The following is a 19,379-nucleotide window of genomic DNA, read 5'->3' as shown; positions in this document are numbered from 1 at the left end:
GGACACCAGTAATGACAAACAGATGAGAATGCTGCGTGGGGTCTGGGTGCCGTGTTGGCGGGACGTTGCGGGGCTCGCTGCTCCGCCCTTTGAGGCTCGAGGACCGGACAGTGTGAGCTGGGTTACTGGTGTCGTTTCCTGGTTGCTGCATGGGGTCTGCGAGACAGCGAGACACCGCGGAACTCAGCCTGAGCACACACACATGTGACGTGAGTGTTTGGCGAACTGTGAGTGGAGATCCACGGAGCCGCGGCTGAGAAAAGATAAGGCTGAGTGAGTGTGTGTGTGTGTGTGTGTGTGTGTGTGTGTGTGTGTGTGTGTGTGTGTGTGTGTGTGTGTGTGTGTGTGTGTGTGTGTGTGTGTGTGTGTGTGTGTGTGTGTGTGTGTGTGTGTGTGTGTGTGTGTGTGTGTGTGTGTGTGTGTGTGTGTGTGTGTGTGTGAGAGAGGAGCTCCGCGGATTGGTCCATTTGCACCTGGGTATGGTCTACTCAGGAAGAAAAAAATCGAAAAAGAAAAATGTCCAACGAGGCATTCTGGGGCAGCATAGACAGGTATTTTCTGTGTTAGAGTTTTACTCGCTACAGGGTGTACTTTGAGGGTTTGTGACTCAAGGCATCAAAGGCTTCCACCCATCACACCTCCAATCCCCCGTACAGCTTCTCTGTCCCTGAGTTGCTCAATCCGGTAATTTCCCTTGCTTCTCATCCAGCACAGCATTTTCTGTCTTTTTTCTCCCTCGACTCTTCCCTCCGTCAGAGTCCAAATATCAAACAGACAGCCTGACTCATCATTCATCCTACCTCTGGTGGCACATAGTGTGAACACACACCCACCCACACACACCCATTATTTCCTGTGTGTTAGGCGGCATCCCCATGAAGGTGACAGAGCCGGCCTCCTGGCAGACAGCAGCCTTGAGAGCGACGTCGCAAGTGTAAGGGGACAGAGATATGTGGGTAGAGAGGGTGCCATGCTGTTGATGAATGGGAGGAATCTGGGTGGGACAGAGGATGGGGTTTGAAAAAAACTACCTTTGCACAATCAGTCAGTCCTTTACTCCGTAATGTGTCTCATCCACTATACAGAATCGAACTTGAGAACTGTGAGACATACACTAATGGGCAGAAAGTGTTCTTTGTCAGTCTGAGACTCATTTCCAAAGATGCTGCTCTGTCATAAAGATATTAGAGTTACATTGAAGTTAGGACTATACGACGGATTTCTTAAGAAGACTAGAGGTGATCATCCCTGTGTTTCCGGGGTATATGTGTGTCTAGATATAAAATAACATTGTAAAACGGAGGAGACAGAGTCGGAGCCGGGTGCCAGCCTGGCAACCGAACACGCGTAGGGGCATATCTTTGCAGTCCAATTTTCATGATGGTGGTATTTTTGTGTTTTATTATGTTTATTCCTCTGTCCTGTTCTATTTTGTGTAGGCTTCGCCCTCTAAGGCTTTCGCTATTGGGTAATCCCCTGTGCACCCGCGGTGTCGTGTGTCCACTGTGCCCGTCTCCCTCCGGCCGACGGGAAGCGCAGAGCGGACGCTCTCGCTGCTGCAGCCGAGGAGGACGATTGGCCCATCCAGGCCTACGAGGCCGCGGACCAGGCCTTCGTGTTCCGGGAGCCGAGTGCCGGGAAGGAGTCGGACGACTCCTACCCCGTCTCCCTCCACGGTTCACCGTTCGGTTCTCCCTTCCCTCCTCTCTTCCGGACGGAGGAGACAGAGTCGGAGCCAACACACCAAACACGCGCTTCTCCGTCACCACAGCGTCAGGAGTGACCCGATCTGGCCGCACTTCTCGGCCATCAGGAGGTACCAGGAAGGGGCGGCAGCGAACCCCAGGACCCTGAAGGCTCCGGTGGCCACATTTGTTCCCCTCACCAAGGTGGAGGGGTTCACAGATGTTGGGTTTCCGGCCACCCCTCCTCTGGAGCCGAACCTGACAGCGTTTTTTGGGGTGAAGCAGGCCAACATGAGAGGGATCCAGCTGTGCGCCTCTCGCCTGCTTCTCGGCACGCAGAGAGCGGCCCTTTTTCCCTCTTATGAGAGGGATGTTAACTTTTTTCCCTCTCTGACACACTTTGTACGAAGCGTTTTGTCAGAGTGAGTGATATCAGGAATCCAGCTGTGCACCCTCTCCTGCCTGTCTGCACGCAGAGAGCTGCCCTTGTTCCCCCTTTTTTATCGCTGGACAAAGTGTGACCTTCGTCTCTACTTTTTCACAGCGGCAGGTTTGTATTGTTCCCAGCCGTCGTCCCCTCATGGAGAATATTCATGTTATGCTATATTCCAGGGACTGTGATGCGCCACTCGCATGGCACAATAGGCATGGGTTATTATCTGAGTAGGTGTGTCTGTGCTTCTGGTACCGGGCGGACCCTGTGTGGCGCCGACTACATCATGCTTCGCCCTTAGCCCAATAGCGATAGCCTTACAGGGCGAAGCCATATACGATATAGAACTGAAGTTACCTACTGTAACTCCAGCTTCTATGAGTATGGGCGTAGCCCTCTAAGTTCTGGGCCCCACTGGCTCCACGAATAGTTGAAGAAAAGCTGTTTGTGTGGGAGCAGATTGTCGGGCCTCCTTCCTATTTATACCGGAAGTGAGTGCGAGGGTGAGGCCCACCTCGCAGGTGGGCGTGGACAACAAGTGTTTCAGTGCTGCGCAGGGGATTACACAATAGCGATAGACTAGAGGCAGTCACGGCGCCAGGATTTCAATTGTGGGTGGGCCAATGTAATTTCGGCTGCCTGGGCCTGTTCAAATGTTTTCTCGCGATTTTTGTTAATAATCTAATAAAAATAGGCTATGCCTAGAATTACATTTGTGTTTACTGAGAGCATAGTCGATGTGTTTCCAGTCCCTGTAACCATGGCGACTGAATGTATCTTCTCCGCCGGCCCCACCTCTCTCTCTAAAATGCCGGCATATTTTACAAAACACACTGTCCTTGCTAATGCTATACTCCAAGAATGTGTACTTGTCATACCAATGGGCAGCGAAGCTCCTTTTCTTTTGTCCGAAAAGTGTCTGAGGGTACTTTATGAGCTTTGGCTGTGTAGCCGCCGGGTCATCTATGTCTGATAGGTCCGGCACTGGGATGCTAATTTCTGTTATCCTGCAACAGGTGCTACGTCCCGCAGAGGGACTGAGCTCAGCGGGGGCACAACATTAAACACACTCTCGTCTCTCTGAGGCGGCACCTGCTGTGAGGATGATGAGTGTGGTGGTTCCAGCGGCGGCGACTCTGTTCTTACTCTTTAAAAAAAAACCTGAACATCGATTGTTGTGACATCGTTAGTGAGCGCAGTATATTTGTTGTGTCTGTCCAGTCCACTGTCCTCCTTCGTCTGCGCGCGGCCGCGAGACGTTCTACGATGTGTTTGCTCCCGCGCTTCGACTATGAGTTCGGCCTGATTACGTTAATTAATGTTGCTTTTAATTTTAGAATTTTTTGAAAGGGAAACACATGTTTCCTCTTATTTTATTATTTAATTGTTACTTTTGATCAAAAATGTTGGAAACTATATTTTCGCCCAGTCATTTTTGATCAATGAATGGGTAGGCCCAGTGCCAGAGTGGGTGGGCCTACTGGGCCTAGGCCTAGGGGTGGGCGATATGACGATATATATCGTCGTGACGATATTAGGTCTCCACGATATGCTTTTTCAGAGATATCGTCCTATCGTGATAAAAAAAAAAAATAAAATAAATAAATAGTGGGAGGGGAAGAAGCTCTCCGTGCGTGGCGCAGGGGGCTATGACAGCGGACGGAGAGCCTCTTCACCTCCCGCTCCCCCAGCCTCACCTACTGATTTTAATTTCACCATATATCAAGCCCGATCGATTTCACAATGTCAGCGCACCTCTGCTTTCGTTCAGTCCGAGTTGTTTGACACGCTCCCAAAGTCCCCGCCCCCTTTCTTTGCAGTGAGCAACCATAGGGCAGGCATTTCACAAAGGGGCTCCTTATGAAAAGACTAGCAAATGGTGGAAAGACATAACTGACGCGGTGGCGTTTTATATTTTTCCCTTCAGTTATGCTAAAGTCTTTTATTACACTTCATGTCTACTCTAAAGTTTACATTTTAATTGTTTGGCACTGACTTTTCCTCATTGATGTTTTATGTTTTACTTAGTTATGTTTTACCCTCCTTTTCATGTTTATTGATGTTCACTGCTCACTTGTTCATTCAGGGATTCATTTCTGAAATAAAACCAGCTTGAAATGCTATTCTGGTCTGTTACTCCTTTTTGTTTTAGTTTCTGTTACCTTGTAGGTGCTTGTACTGTTAAGTAACTTGAAAAATAACCATAATAACCGACATGAAAAAATATCGTGATATATATCGTCTATCGTGATACTGCCTGAAAATATCGTGATAACATATTTTTCAATATCGCCCACCCCTACCTAGGCCCACCCACTCTGGCACTGGGCCCTATATCTATAACGCCGCGGCTGCTTAGAGGGCTACGCCTGTACTCATAGAAGCTGGAGTTACAGTAGATAACTTCAGTTTCACTTTCTGCCTTAGTGTTTTCCTGCCTTTTCTGATTGTCTGCCCCGCCCTGACTCTTTCCACCTGTGTGTAATCACCCTGCTGCCCTTGTGTGTATGCCTGCCCTCTCCAGCAGCTGTGTCTTGACTCTTGTCAAAGTGATTAGTTATGTGTGCTTGTCTTTCCCAGTGCTCTCAGTCAGTTTGTCGTCAATGTTTATCTGGTGTCGTCCTTGTGTTCACTGTAAATTCCCTGCCTGTGTTCCTGGTGCTATCCCGATTTGTATTATTTTTCTTTTAGCTGCTTGTCTGTGCCACATTGTCTGCTCCCTTAGTTTCTTGTTAAACTGTTTTGTGTCAGCTTGACTTTAATTAAAGATTGCCTGAAGTTATTTATACCTCCCTTTTGTCTCTGTTTGGGTCTTACAACTTACTTCCACATGTGACAACAATTTGCAAACGAACAAAGGGAGAAGGACGTTTTATATTTGAATTTGGAGATTTAAATGACAAGCTTCGCAAACATTAAGGGCGTATTAAGGAGTGTAACATTTTGTTGAAAAAATCTTACCCTTTGTAGGGTCAGAGCTGTCAAGCGTTCCAAAAATATTAAGGAATCCTAGATATCTTCATGTCCAAATACATTTTAAGGTTGTTATTCACAAAATACTCCCAGAAGGGATTCCTGTAAGTGTTTAATTTAGTAGCTGTAGAAGCAGTAGTCATTATTGCACAAGCGAGCTTTGTCTCATCTACAACTCCAGTTTAACATGTCTTATTTGTGTGTGTCTGTGTGACCTGTGTGTTTAGCAGTGGGGAGATGCTGACAGGACAGAGGCTCTGTCAGTCAAAGTCCCACCAGGACTTGGTGCTCTCCGCTCTCAACCAGCAGAGGAAGGATGGCTTGCTGTGTGACGTCACCCTGGTGGCCGGTGAGCAGAAGTTCCACGCCCACAAAGCCGTCCTGGCAGCCTGCAGTGATTACTTCAGGGTGAGTCTGAAAACCTGAGTTATTTTACCTCTTTGACTGAGCCCAGACTTGGCCTGATGCTGTGGATTTGAGGCGGGGCTTTAGGAAAATGCGAGGGCTTATGATCTGTGGGGTCAGATACGGTTACTTTTGAACAGTAAGATTTTGATGGTTTGTTATTAAAGAGGCCCTATTACTCCTTTGTTTATTTCTGTAACATAGTGACATAACTACGTAACACTCACGCTTCTCTGGGCTAGCGCCACAACACTGTATGTGACAGTCTTAAAGGGCAAAACATCTCTAAGCGGTTGACCAATCACAACAGAGCCAGCCAGCTAACCAATCAGAGCAGACTGGGCTCTGGTTTCAGACAGAGGGTGAAAAGAGGTGCTGCAACACAGGTAGTATTAGAAAAATAAAGGGAATTTTGAACATTAAAGCAAATATGAACCTAAAATGTAGCATAATATGTCCTCCTTTAATACACATATCCTATGTTTGGCATTGGCAGTGTAGATTGATGCTGATGTGATAGAGGTGACAGTAACATGTTGCATAACCATCTTCAGAGCTGTTAGATTGTTGAAACTGCCATAAAACCTGTTTTACCCATTTAACTCTATTAGCACAGATTATTAACGGAGGACTTTATGCTCCCACAATGTTCTAAATGCTGTTTCAAGAGCCTCTGCTTTGCTACCAAGCAAATGTCTTGGAGGAACACCACTTTAAAATTTGAAACAATGAGAGTAATCAGTCTCTAGTCTTTGCTGGTCCCTTGCTGAGATTTCAGTCTGATTCAAGTGATAGCACAGAGGTAGCGGTATGTAGACTCCTACTGTCAGACAGCCAAACCGTCAGAGATTTGCTGAGATGGGCTGCACGGGGAAAAGGGCACAGATGAGATTTGATTTAGGGACACTGAGAAGATCAGGAAGTAGAACAAAATAATCCCTCTTGAAAATGAGAGGCAGATTGAATATGTCCAAGTTGCTTAGGGATTACTTGTGTGTGCTGCGTTTGACACTGTTGACCACAACATATTACTCGACCGACTAGAAAACTGTGTGGGACTTTCGAAAACAGTTCTAAATGGGTTTGAATCCTACTTAAAGGACAGAAACAACTTTGTTTCTATAGGTAAATACACATCTGAGTTGACAAATATGACATGTGGGGTACCTCAAGGCTCCATGTTGGGGCCTCTTCTCTTTAACATCTATATGATACCACTGGCTCAGATAATGAAAAACAACAAAATAAGTTACCATAGCTATGCGGATGACACACACATTTACGTAACAATTTCACCGGGAGACTATGCTCCAATTCAAACACTGAGTAAGTGCATTGAACAAATCAATGACTGGATGTGTCAGAACTTTCTCCAATTAAACAAAGATAAAACTGAGGTAATGGTTTTTGGAGCCAAGGCAGAACGTGTAAAAGTTAGCGCTGAGCTTCAGTCTGCAATGTTCAAAACAACAGATAAAGCCAGAAATCTAGGTGTAGTCATGGATTCTGACCTGAGTTTCAACAGCCACATTAAAACAGTTACTAAATCAGCCTACTATCACCTAAAGAATATATCTAGGATTAAAAGACTAATATCACAGCAGGATTTGGAAAAACTTGTCCATGCTTTTATCTTCAGTAGACTGGACTACTGCAATGGTGTCTTTACAGGTCTCACTAAAAAATATATTAGAAAGCTGGCTGCAGCTAATTCAGAACGCTGCTGCTCGAGTCCTCACTAACACTAAGAAAGTGGATCACATCACTCCTGCTCTGAAGTCTTTACACTGACTTCCTATGTGTCAAAGAATATATTTCAAAATACTGTTGCTGGTTTATAAAGCACTGAATGGTTTAGGCCCAAAATACATTTCTGACCTCCTGCTAAATTATGAACCATCCAGATCTCTCAGGTCTTCAGGGACTGGTCAGCTTTCTGTGCCCAGAGTCAGAACTAAACATGGTAAAGCAGCGTTCAGTTATTATGCTCCAAATATCTGGAACAAACTCCCAGAAACCTGCAGGTCCGCTGCAACTCTGACTACTTTTAAATCCAGGCTGAAGACTTTTCTTTTTGTCGCTGCTTTTAATTGAACTATTTACATCTTAAACTGCACTGTAACTTTTATCCATGTATTTTTTCTTTTAATGTTTATTTTATTATCTTTTCTTTTTAATGACTGATTTTAAATGCCATTTTCTTAATGTCTTTCGTTTTTTGTAAAGCACTTTGAATTTCCTTGTGTTGAAAAGTGCTATATAAATAAACTTGCCTTGCCTTGCCTTGCGTAAGTTGTTTTCACTAGGGTGGACGAGTCACACTCCTCTCCTCCTTTTCTTCATCCTCTTTACTTTTGTTCTACTTTTGTTCAACGCCGCTATTTCAAGTCCCAGCTGAGTGGCGAACAACATTGTTGTAAGCAATAAAACTCACTCCGTTTTCTTGTTCCCCTGTCAAGGTTTAACAGCATTATCATCAGTTTGTCATCTGACTCCACTCCTGGGTTTCATGTAGCTCATTTACAGAGGAGATGAAGTAGCCCTGTGTCGTGAACAGTGCCTGTTTTCGCTCTGGGTCTGTTGGTTTATCACGTAGCAGTGATTATAACACATTATCTTAGCCAGGGGACACGAGTGATCGTAATCAAATACCTGACCAAGCGTGAGTTGTTTACCTGGGACTCATCCTGAATGTGTCAGCTGCCTCTTCCAATGTCGTCACATTGTTAAGATGTCTGGATGTCTCCTCGGGGGAGTTTTTGGACAAATCAGTCACACACACACACACACACACACACACACACACACACACACACACACACACACACACACACACACACACACACACACACACACGCACACACACACACACACACACACACACACACACACACACACACACACACACACACACACACACACACACACACACACACACACACACACACACACACACACACACAGGATCTTTCTTTGCTTTTCCTGAAGAGAAATATTTTTCTGCTAGCCCTGAACTCGTATTAAAAGCTATTATTGTCTTGGAGACGATGTATGTACAACCTGTACCACATAGAACTCTGTTATTGTTAACCTATTTATGAAGATAATTCTATGGGGTCAAACATGTAACGAATAGACTCCATAAAACTTCCCTGATTGATTAGATACATTGAGATAATGATTTGTTTCTATTTTAACAAAATCTCAAAATGTACCAGTGCACGAGAAACAATGCTTTTTCCTGTATTTTCTTGACTTTAGAGTATGTCTGCCATATCACTTGCAGCTGATCAGTCCTCAGAGACTTATAGTGAAGCTTGATTTGTTAATGTTATAATGTAAATCAATCCACAAGTGGGTTATTTTGTGTAATATGACCAAGTGGAAAGACATTCAGTACCACATTTAGTGCCCCATCCCAAAATGAAATTGTGTGGATTTTCCCTTCATATATTTTTGAACACACAAACTAAACTATATAATGAATACATATTTCATACAAACTTGTTTTATTTGTAGCATTAAATAAACAACATGTGCTATCTATGGTTTGCAAATGTTATCTATTTGTTGTAATATTGAAACAGTCAAATACACTTGTTTCCCATAGAAAGAACAAGCCCTGGTTCTGCACATAATTAAGTTATCTAAATGTGTTTGTTGATGATTTCACACAACCCTTGTACCTTCCACTTTTTTAAAGCATCCTAGAGTTATCTGAAGCTGTTGTCATCACAATAATCCCTTTTTAGGGGCCTTGTTATGCTTTTTGGGGGTTTCCCTTTCTTGTAGAGTGTATAGGTGTTTGTGTATGTAAATGTTCTGCAAAGGCTAAAATCCCTTTGTTCAATCCAGAGGGAGTTTCTCTCCCACACACTCCCCCCTACCTAAAACACATCCATTGGACTCCTTTGTTTACTTCCATGACATAGTGACACCACTATGAAACACTTGCACTTATATTGGCTATCTAGTCTTTTATCACATTGTCAAAAAGATGTTAATATATTGTCTAGCCCTAGTCATTACTTTCCGGGGTGAACCACTTACATTATTATTTTATTTGTATACACTTGTGAACTCAGATTTGTATGCGACGGGACCAAATACAAGCAGCAGCAGCTTCGGTCAGAACCCTTTTATCTGAAATGCTTTTCATGTACTATGTCAGGATTTTATTTGAAGAAACCTGCCTGTAAATAGCCACACGCCCTTAGAGCAAAAATATTTCACCCAGACATGAAAGCAACCTCCCTGAATGTTGTAATGTATCATGGCGAGTCACACGTCCTCTCTAGTATACACATAAATTGCGTTGTCAGGACAGGCTAACTGTGGCGCTGCACCCCCACTGCAGCACCATGTGAGAGGACTGTAGCACGCGGGGCTCTCAGTCGCAAAGTGTCTCTGCGCTCGATCCATATCCTGAGTCCAAGGAGCCATCCGTCATCACCAGCGCTCCCTCAGCTCCTCCGCCAAGGTCAGGAGCGTGCGCGCTGGAGGCGGGCAACTCTGTGAACACCCTCATGGTGCCCTCATTCACCATCTGAGCTCACACACTGCACATCAAGCAGTTTCTCCATCACATGCGCTCTCCTTTTTTGACTTCCTCATATACACATTGACCACAGCTAAGCTCCCATCACACCTCAGGTTTATTCACAGGGCATGTGCTCAATGGACCATTGGATCTTTAATTAGCGCACTGGTGAATCAACAAGGCCGAGGAGAGATGTGCAGGCTTTGGTCAAAACTGAGCATTGCCTCGAGTTGACCCTGCCTCACACATCACCCTTGCAATAAAGAGGGACCATCCCCGAGGGAAGGGGGTTGTTGCTTTGTTAAAGTTCATGGGTGCTATGAATCATGGAGATTTGGAGGAGTTTCTGGAGGAGTGAATGTCGTTTTCATGACAAAGAGATCCTGCGATAAATGGCCAGCCTGAGGCCCTGCCAAGCTTCCAACGCTGTTACACACTGTCTCTGAGCAGAGATAGCGCGGAGTGACTGCGCTACAAACTGCGCTACAAACTGCTACTGCGATTAAAAAGATATGTGAAATTGCAAGTTAGTTAAATCACTAACCTGAGGCAAAGGAACTGTGGGGCAAGAAACTCTCTACAGCAGCTGGGTTTGTTTTTGAAAGCTTTTTGAATTTTCTTTCCCCATTATAAGCCAGAGGAGAAGAGCTGTAGCCTACTTTATTAAAAGTACTGAAACCACACAGTGCAAATACGTGTATGTGAGGATGTGAAAGTATGTAAGCATGATCAGGAGAATGGACTGACTGTTATATTATCAGAATCCGAATCAAAACCAGAAATAACCCCAGGGGGAAATTGATTTTTGTGACAGTTGTTCCATTATAGAATGAATTCCACACTAAGGTAAATAAAATAAAATGTAGTATATAATGTAAAAAATAAGAATTTCCAATAAAAGATAAAATAAGATTTATAAACATAAGACCGATTGCTTTGTTCAAACTCACTCTGAAAATACTAAGAAATGCTATTCAAATTACACAGAGGGAAAAGTGACACATTCACACTTAAAAATGAAAATGATGTATTTATTATGAAATATATTAAAGTAATCAAAGAGGACATATTCTGCAAATGTTCAGGTTCATTTGTATTTAGTGTCTCTATTGTGACATGTCTCCATGCTTTAATGTTCAGAAAGCGATTTGGGGATTGTAGCCTTTGCAGACCATTTACATGCATGGAAACCAATATAACACAACCCTGACAAGCATAATAGGGCCCCTTTTTAAAAGGAAAACCACTGCCACAAACCAAAACCACATCATTTGAGCCGTTGGAAACATGAAAATATCCTTTGAAAATGTATCTTATAATTAATCTCTTAAAATCTTAACTCGTAAAAGAGTAAGTGGCATGAAAAGAGAGAAATACTCAGGTACTTGAGTAAATTCCCTTTTTTATATTCGATCTTGTGGGAAATAAATCTAAACTCTAACCCTTATAAAGCTTGGTAGCACGGCTGTCTCTCATAGAAGGCAGGTTGAGTTGATCTTGGCTACAGTTGACCCTCCTTTCCCTCTCCCCTCCACGCTGCTGCTGCTGCTGATCAATGGCTCGGTCGTCCACTCATGGTGTGACACCGGTCAATACCTTTGATTAGCGTGCAGCAAGCTGGACTCACACACAGCGGGGACACACTGCAGACGCTGTGTGTGTGTGTGTGTGTGTGTGTGTGTGTGTGTGTGTGTGTGTGTGTGTGTGTGTGTGTGTGTGCGTGTGTGTGTGCGTGTGACAGAGGGACAGAAAGATAGAAAGGCTGTCTAACAGAAAGTACTGGTTGTGCTATTTATTTCTGCTGCCCTCCGGGGCCAAGGCAGGAGAATCAATACAGAAGGGCTCTAGGATGTTGCGTCTGGCACGCTATGATGGACTGTGATGCTGTTTTCAGAACGCAAAAACGATTTATCTTCCTGTTAATGCGGTAACAGCTCACAAATATGATATGATCGGCCTACACAGAGTGAACATTAGAGAGAGAAAAACAAAGCTGGATTGGATTTACCTTCAATCGCTGTGATTATTGGTCATCTTTTAATGCCATGTCTCCCTCTGCTAATCTCCATGTTTGTGTTTCATCAGGCTATGTTCAGCTTGTGTATGGTGGAGAGTGAGGCAGACGAAGTAACTCTGCAAGGAGTGACCAGCGTTGGACTGAAGCACGCTTTGGACTTCGCCTACACAGGACAAGTAAGTCTGAACCAAGCCTCCAGGGAGTGCGCCCGACGTTGAAGCAGATTTGCATAGTGGCCAAATGGTAGAACTACAACTTTTGCATCACTGTGTGATGTCATTGGACACTTTTTTCAATTGACATACATTGGGAAAGAGACGTGTGTAAATCAGCAGATATTTTAACTAAATCAAACTGCGTATGGACACTTTTATAGCCCTTATTTAAAATTCTCGAAAAGCCGATCCAGAGTTTTTTTCTCTCTCCATTAACTTGACTGAGCCAAGTTTGGCTGTGATGCAATACACAAGTGCGCATGCTCCATTGGCCAAGATCGGGGTAAATTCAAGCCATTTTGTTCTTGGCCGCCAACTTTCATAGGAATGAACGGGGTTCTGCTGTTCCAGTTCTCTTTATACATCCATGGGCTGAACACAAGCGACCGAAGCCTTAGCAGGCACAGAAATGGCATTGTGACGATTGGCTAACAAGAACAGCTACAAGCATGCCAAGCTAACTTGCATGTCTCAACCACTGAGACTGAAAACTATGCATTATGTAGAATGGTTTTGTTCTTATAAGTTATATATTATTATCTCTTCTCCGGGTAAGCCTGGCGGAGACCATGCTTGTGTGTCTGCATATGTGTCGGTGCCTGTCTGTCCACAGCTAATCTTGCATACTACTTGTGCATATTTATGGCTACACTCAAGGTAGTGGTGATTCACAGTTTTTGGAAAAAATTACTTATTGTAAGTTTTAAACAAGTTCTGTAGATTGATTCAATACCTGATATGTAATGATACACTGAAGTAAGTCACAAAAATGAGTAATTTCCTGTTTTTGTTATCTTGGCCACCATGTTGACTGTAAGGGAACCTGTAGGGACAATTGAGTGAGAGTCCACTCTTCTTTGTTTGGGATGGATCATGGAGACACAACCTTAAACATATATTGCATTAAGCTGATGCTTTTTAAAAGTGCAATCAATGAACCATGATGAGACCGACTCAGAACAGCAAGGACCCTGCAGGTACATTAGCTTCAAATAAGCCTAATAATTTGAAGTGCTGGTGCATTAGTTTCAAATGAATTAAACCTCTTAAGTACAACAACATATCTTTGAATTTGTTTGCAATGAATGGAAGATGTGTAGACTTCCAGCAGTCCTGAAGGGGATATCTGATCTCTAAGGGGAGCTTGTGTCACTGTTATAAAGACAAGATAGCAAACCGATTGGCTGATGCAAAGGGAAGTGCACGTGCTGGAGGCTAGTACCAAAGCAAGGTAGGCCAGTACTCGTGTCTTGAAGCGGATTCAGTGGTTACCTTGGTTGGTGATTGGCTAATGGTTACACAAGCCAAAAAATCACTATGACATCATCAAGTGGCCAAAATCTGATCAGCTCATTTTCACAGTTTATTTATACAGTAAATGGATCAGGACAAAAAGTGAGTGAATCTTTTTTCTGAAACTTTCAGAATCTCTTTACACGGAGGGGACACATGTTTATGTATAAAAGACATGAAAAAGTGGATTTTGCATAATAGGTTACCTTCAAGTAATAACTATCCCTCATTGCCAAATATTAAACCAACATGAATCAAAGCAGGGCACTGGCAGATTAGCCATTTAATCTCAGCAGCAGCTTCTCCAGCAGCATGCTCACAGTGTTATCTATAGTGTGTGGTGTTGTATCAGAGTTTATCGGTAACTCCATGTGGTCTGAACATTATTCTTGGATCCGAACAAGGAAGCACAGCTACATAAGAAGAATATCAAGAAGGCAGAAGTAAGGATCACAGTATCACATTTCCAGACTAGAGCAGCAAGTAGGTAATATGTACGAGGTCACTGTCCTCACCTTCTCCCCCCATTAACAGAATAAGTGTGTGATTATTTCTAATAACCGTCCTTGACCTTTTTAGTGCCAGCGATGCTCAGTCCATCAAGCAGCGTAGCGGCTTTAGCAGAACACCGGGAGGCGGGCTGTGTAATTACTCCTAATTTTATTTCCACAGTGGAAATGAGCAAAGAGTCGGTTCAGCAGTAAGTAGGTCAACAGCAGGCTTGCAATCCGTGCTGCTTTGGCTGGCTCAGCCCCTGTCTGCCCAGAGGAGATGATAGCTGATGAGAGGAGGGCAATATGCTTATCCCCACACCGTAAATAATGATCCACTCAAAATCCTTCAGTCATATGTTATAGTAGTGAGGAGCCACGGGATGCTCTCAGACTGGACAGCAATGGCGCTTTTCCACTGCAGGGCCTCACTCGGCTTAGTACGGTATGGTTAGGCCTTGTTAGGCCAGGCTCACTTTATGCTGCGTTTCCATTACAGTTTAGGAACTGGGGTAGTATCTATAGTAACGCAGTGTAGGCGGAGCCGTGACGTCATCTTCCATGCGAAACACAAAACCAACATCAGCCGTTAGCTCTTAGCACTCAGAGCTCACAGCTCCTCATATCTGTTCAGAAACTAGACAAAAGTTAAACAAGTACACACCACAGACTGTCTGTGTCATGGCAAATACAGTCGCTGGTTTATTTATGTCTGTAGGCCGTTGTTGTGAGTGTGGACGGTCGGATCATATACTGCGTTAGCTTAGCCGATCTCCATTTAGAAAACATGCATTTTAAAAGGTGTTTCGCCTGCCGTCTGTCTGCAGACTTGTCAAAGCATTAATTCATGGTTTTTACTAACCGGTATCAGTATGTTGTTACTTCGGCATCATTTTGAAACGTGTATTACAATTAAATCACGGTAAAATATGTTCATTTTGTTGTAGTTGCCAGCGATTCTCTCAGTAGTTTAGCATACTTGTTGGCACGGAAAGAACCTCGATTTTGGAGAGTCAGAAAAACTGTGAAAAAGTACCCGCTAGCCGGAACTACGCCTAGTGGAAACGCAACCAAAAACGGGCCGGGCACGGCACGCTTAAACCGCGCTCCGCGCTGTAGTGGAAATGCGCCATAGGTAACTTTAATGACATTTTCACTACAAGGCAACACCACAGCGGATATCTCAACAGCATCAACAATTGGAACATCCTGCAGTGCCACCTCAGGTTTATATCCCACCAAGCTTGTAACCAATTGGTCAGACGGTGATAACCACTGCAGTCAAGGGACAGTAATTAGGGTTTCTATCCGGGCCAAGACTTCCCTCCCGTTCACTGCTCATTGTTTACAGTCCAATTAGCAACTTGAAACTTGAGAATTGATTTGGAGACGAGGGACGTTTTACAAGCTAATTTGGCTAATAGAAAGCTAAATCACTGTCAGACAATAGCCCATCGGTTCCAGTAATTGCATTAAAGGTCCCATGTCATGCTTTTCCGGTTATTACCTGTCCCCTTGTGTGTTATGAAGGTTTTTCTGCATGTAGACGGTCTGCAAAGTCACAAACCCTCAAAGTACACCCTGTAGCGAGTAAAACTCTAACACAGAAAATACCTGTCTATGCTGCCCCAGAACGCCTCGTTGGAGATTTCTCTTTTTCTTCCTGGGTACAGTGACGTGCCCATACCCAAATGGACCAAACCGTGGAGCCGTTACGTTACGTCCGCGGAGCCGTTACGTCCGCGGAGCCGTTACGTTAAGTCTGTGGATTGGTCCAAATTGACCAATCCGCGGACTTCCTCACACACACACACTCAATCTTTTCTCAGCTGCAGCTCCGCCGATTTCTCCTCCCTGAGACGGCGGGACGCGGCGAGGCTGTGAGTCGGTGTGTGAACACACACACAAACTCCCAGCCAGGCTGCGGGTGTGTGTGTTCGGGCTGGGTTATATACATCTATTCTAGTAGACCTCAACAATGGAATTATGATCAGTAGAAATGGCCATGACATGGGACCTTTAAGGCCAATGCATTCAACCTCTTTTTCTCTCCAGAGGGACTGTTTACCTGCATACAATAGGCACTTTCACACTGGAGTACTTTTCCCAGGAATAGTTCCGATAGTTCCTGGGATTTTGCCGCCATTTTATTTGCGCGCATTAGCATTATTAGCAATAGCATTATTAGCCCATTTTTTGCTTAGAGTAAATACCCAATTTTCCCAGTAAACAGAGAAAACCATCAGTTAAATGGAGACAATACATTGACAACTGTACTGCATTCACTTTCAAGATCTCTTCTATCGTGGTTTACTATACAATCCAGCACAACACTAGTGAAAACTACATCACACAGCAGTGGCAGCACGTATAATTTTTTCAGACCATACATCTGAAGTAAAATATAGCAAACGTGGATCAAATCCTTTGTAGAAGACATCTAAATGTGACCTTCTTCAATTTTATCTTCTCCTCAAGGTAAAGTTTAAAGCTTGTAAATAAAAAGTGCAATAAATGTCAGTTTACACAAGAGCTCCCCACACTCCCACATTGGACCAGCCCCGGTGTTATAAAAGTGACTTATGCTGTGTGAGCTTGAAGTGCTCTTAACTGTAGTGTAGTGGAGAGGAGAGAAGGATACGAAGAGCTTTTACAGAATAATACTTACAGTTATTATTCTGGGTGACCTTCATCGCTGCTGCCTGCCAAGCCGCTGCCCGCCAAGACGCTGATTAAATTAAAGAGGAAAACAAAGAATATTGTTCTACTCGATCACATGCTTACCTTGGCTTATATTCATCAAATTAAAGTAGTGGTGATCTTTAAAATAGGGCCACAGAGTTGCAACTTCCTCTTAATTTAGGATACATTTGAATGTTGATCAAAGATTTGATTATTTCTATTCTTACAGACTGACTACAAACACATCCTCATAACGGAAACCAATATTAGTGCTTTCTATCTTAATATGGAAGCCCATAGATTGTCCGGGGTGCTTAACTTAACCACAGCCCAAGCCTGGCAGGATACTGTGATAGATGCAGCTAATTACTGAGGGATGGAAAAGTACTGTTTTTATCTGAGTGGCTTTAGTTACAGGGAAAATGTCAAACAATTGCGTGATCATTTCCTATGATCTATTAACATGAATGCTAAAGTGGCCGAATAATATGTTTATTTATCTGCAGCAAAGCAAGTAATTCAGCACAAATGTTGACTTACATGTTTTTAACATATCAGTCATATTAGTAGAGAGAAATGCACAGGAAGCAAGTCCATTTCCTACTATCTGCACTACTGTGCTTCTTTAATAAATGCACTCATGCTAATGTCTCAGAAAAACATTTTATCCATGATTTGACAATCATTTTTTTCATCCCTCTAAAAAAACCTGACAGGAAGTTCAGTGTCAAGGCTGCTCGTGCTAGCTTGCATCGCATCTTCCTCTCCTCAGCCCTTTTGGGTGGCAGTTGGTAGTTTTGTGTTGTAGGCCGTCTCGGATGTTTATCAGGAGTTCAAACACTGTACAACTAAACATTGAAGGTTGTAATATATATATACAAATAATGTTGTTTTATGAGAGTATTATGAGAGCTCAAAAGAGTATTATGAGAGCTCAAAAGCATTCTGCCTTTTATGTCGCCTCCATAACAGGAAGTCAACATTTACATTTTTCTATTTAGATGCAAAAATCATGAATTATAAGAAAGATTTTGCAAAATGTGATACCTATAAATGCAATATTAACTGCATCAACAGTAGTGCATGGTGAGTTACACACAGGGATGTGCACAGACATTTTGGGGGGCAGGAGCTCAAGTGAGAAAAAGGGCACTTACCATAATCATTTTTTAAAAATTGTTTTAAAACAAAAAGTTAAATATAGCATCTACATAAATAACATCTCTGACTTACTGACCAATTAATTTTAATACCCTCACACTCACGCAATTGTTTAATACTTAACAGAATTCTACAAAAAAAATCAGTTAACACAGAGACAATGGTCTTCTTTAGTATTCACTACGCAGACAACAAACTAGTAAAATTAATAGTTATTAAATGAGCAGCCAACAATCAAAATTATGAAGTTACTGTTTAAGGCAGGACATTACAGGCAAAAAGATCATTTTTTCATGTACATTTTGTTATTTTGGTTTATTTTGCTTCGATGTTTGCTTTCACTCGAATGGAAAAAAAACTTCAAAAAAACACATATAAATGATGTTCGTTTTACTACCATGTCTGAATTCATCTATAATATAAAGCTAATCTGCATTTAAACATAACATTTCCGGGGAAAATACTGACTTGACGTAAGTAACTATCTGGGGAAGTTGTGAGGTGCTATGTTTTTGTTTTGTTTTGTTTAGTTTTTTTACCTTTTCACCTGCAATGCCTTGGTAACTGCATGCAAATGTGCGCATTTTAATTAGGCCTAGTAAATGCCTAATTTCCATATCAATGTGGCGATTGTGATGACATTATTAGATACACATTTTACTGTATTCACCTGTAGTGTCTCCCCTTAAGTACATTAGCCTGTATGCCCATGATAAATTGCCTTAGCTAAACCTTGAGCTAACTTATCCATTAGCTAGTAGTACCCTAGTTAACTATATTTGTTTTTGTCTTTTGGCTAATTAGCTTTAAACTCGAGGCACTGGCAGTTTAGTAATTTGTTAATCTCCACTCACCTTCAAACATAGCCAAGAAAAGCCGGCATAACATGGGACATTACAGTTTTTTTCGATTGCTAACACACTGCGTTTCCACTGCTTCGATTGCTAACACACTGCTCAGTTTCTCAGAACACTAAACACAATTCACAAAATCCCACACCCAAACTGCAAAACACCTAATTTCTCCTGCTAAATGAAGAACTGCACTCAAAACTACATAAACACTAAATGCAAACTTTAGCACCAAATATAACACACTTCATTCATAATACTAGATGGTTTGACCACCCAGCTACACACTGCTGAGCATAATCTAAAGCACTTTCGTCTGTTATGGGCTGTGCTCTGTACAGAGAGGTTTCTGCAGAGAAAGATGGCTTGAGTTTACAGAAATACAGTAAACGAAGAAATACAAATGAGTAGTTGAACAAAATAACATTTTATTCAAAAATAACATTGTGCAACATGCATCTCAGCACACAGCTACTATGCTTCGGATCTCTCAGTGTGATAACCCAGTTTGTAACTGCTGCTTCCTGTGCCTCATTGAAAATCCATAGCCTTCCACCTCTTTGTTTCTCAGTCCTTCAGATAAACAACAAAGATATAGTGGATGGTCAGTGTCTGTGTTGCATAAAAGTAAGT

At 42.9% G+C, this 19,379-nt stretch overlaps 1 protein-coding gene across 2 annotated transcripts in view; it reads left to right on the top strand.

Moving 5' to 3' along the window:
- The window catches only part of klhl32 (kelch-like family member 32), a 43,488-nt gene that overhangs the window by 5,240 nt on the left and 18,869 nt on the right, over positions 1–19,379 (top strand). Inside the window, exons 3-4 of one of the 2 annotated variants that reach the window (XM_034101683.2) lie at positions 5,322–5,499; positions 12,122–12,229. In XM_034101683.2, the coding sequence (XP_033957574.1) occupies positions 5,322–5,499; positions 12,122–12,229 (286 nt within the window). Of the gene's footprint in view, positions 1–5,318; positions 5,500–12,121; positions 12,230–19,379 lie in introns of both variants that reach the window. The other variant, XM_034101681.2, reaches the window with a different exon arrangement.

This window comes from Pseudochaenichthys georgianus, chromosome 16 (assembly GCF_902827115.2).
Source record: "Pseudochaenichthys georgianus chromosome 16, fPseGeo1.2, whole genome shotgun sequence".
NCBI classification, from domain to species: Eukaryota; Metazoa; Chordata; class Actinopteri; order Perciformes; family Channichthyidae; genus Pseudochaenichthys; species Pseudochaenichthys georgianus.
The sequence above is the reverse complement of the archived record's forward strand: the minus strand, read 5'-3'. Positions and strand labels throughout refer to the sequence as shown.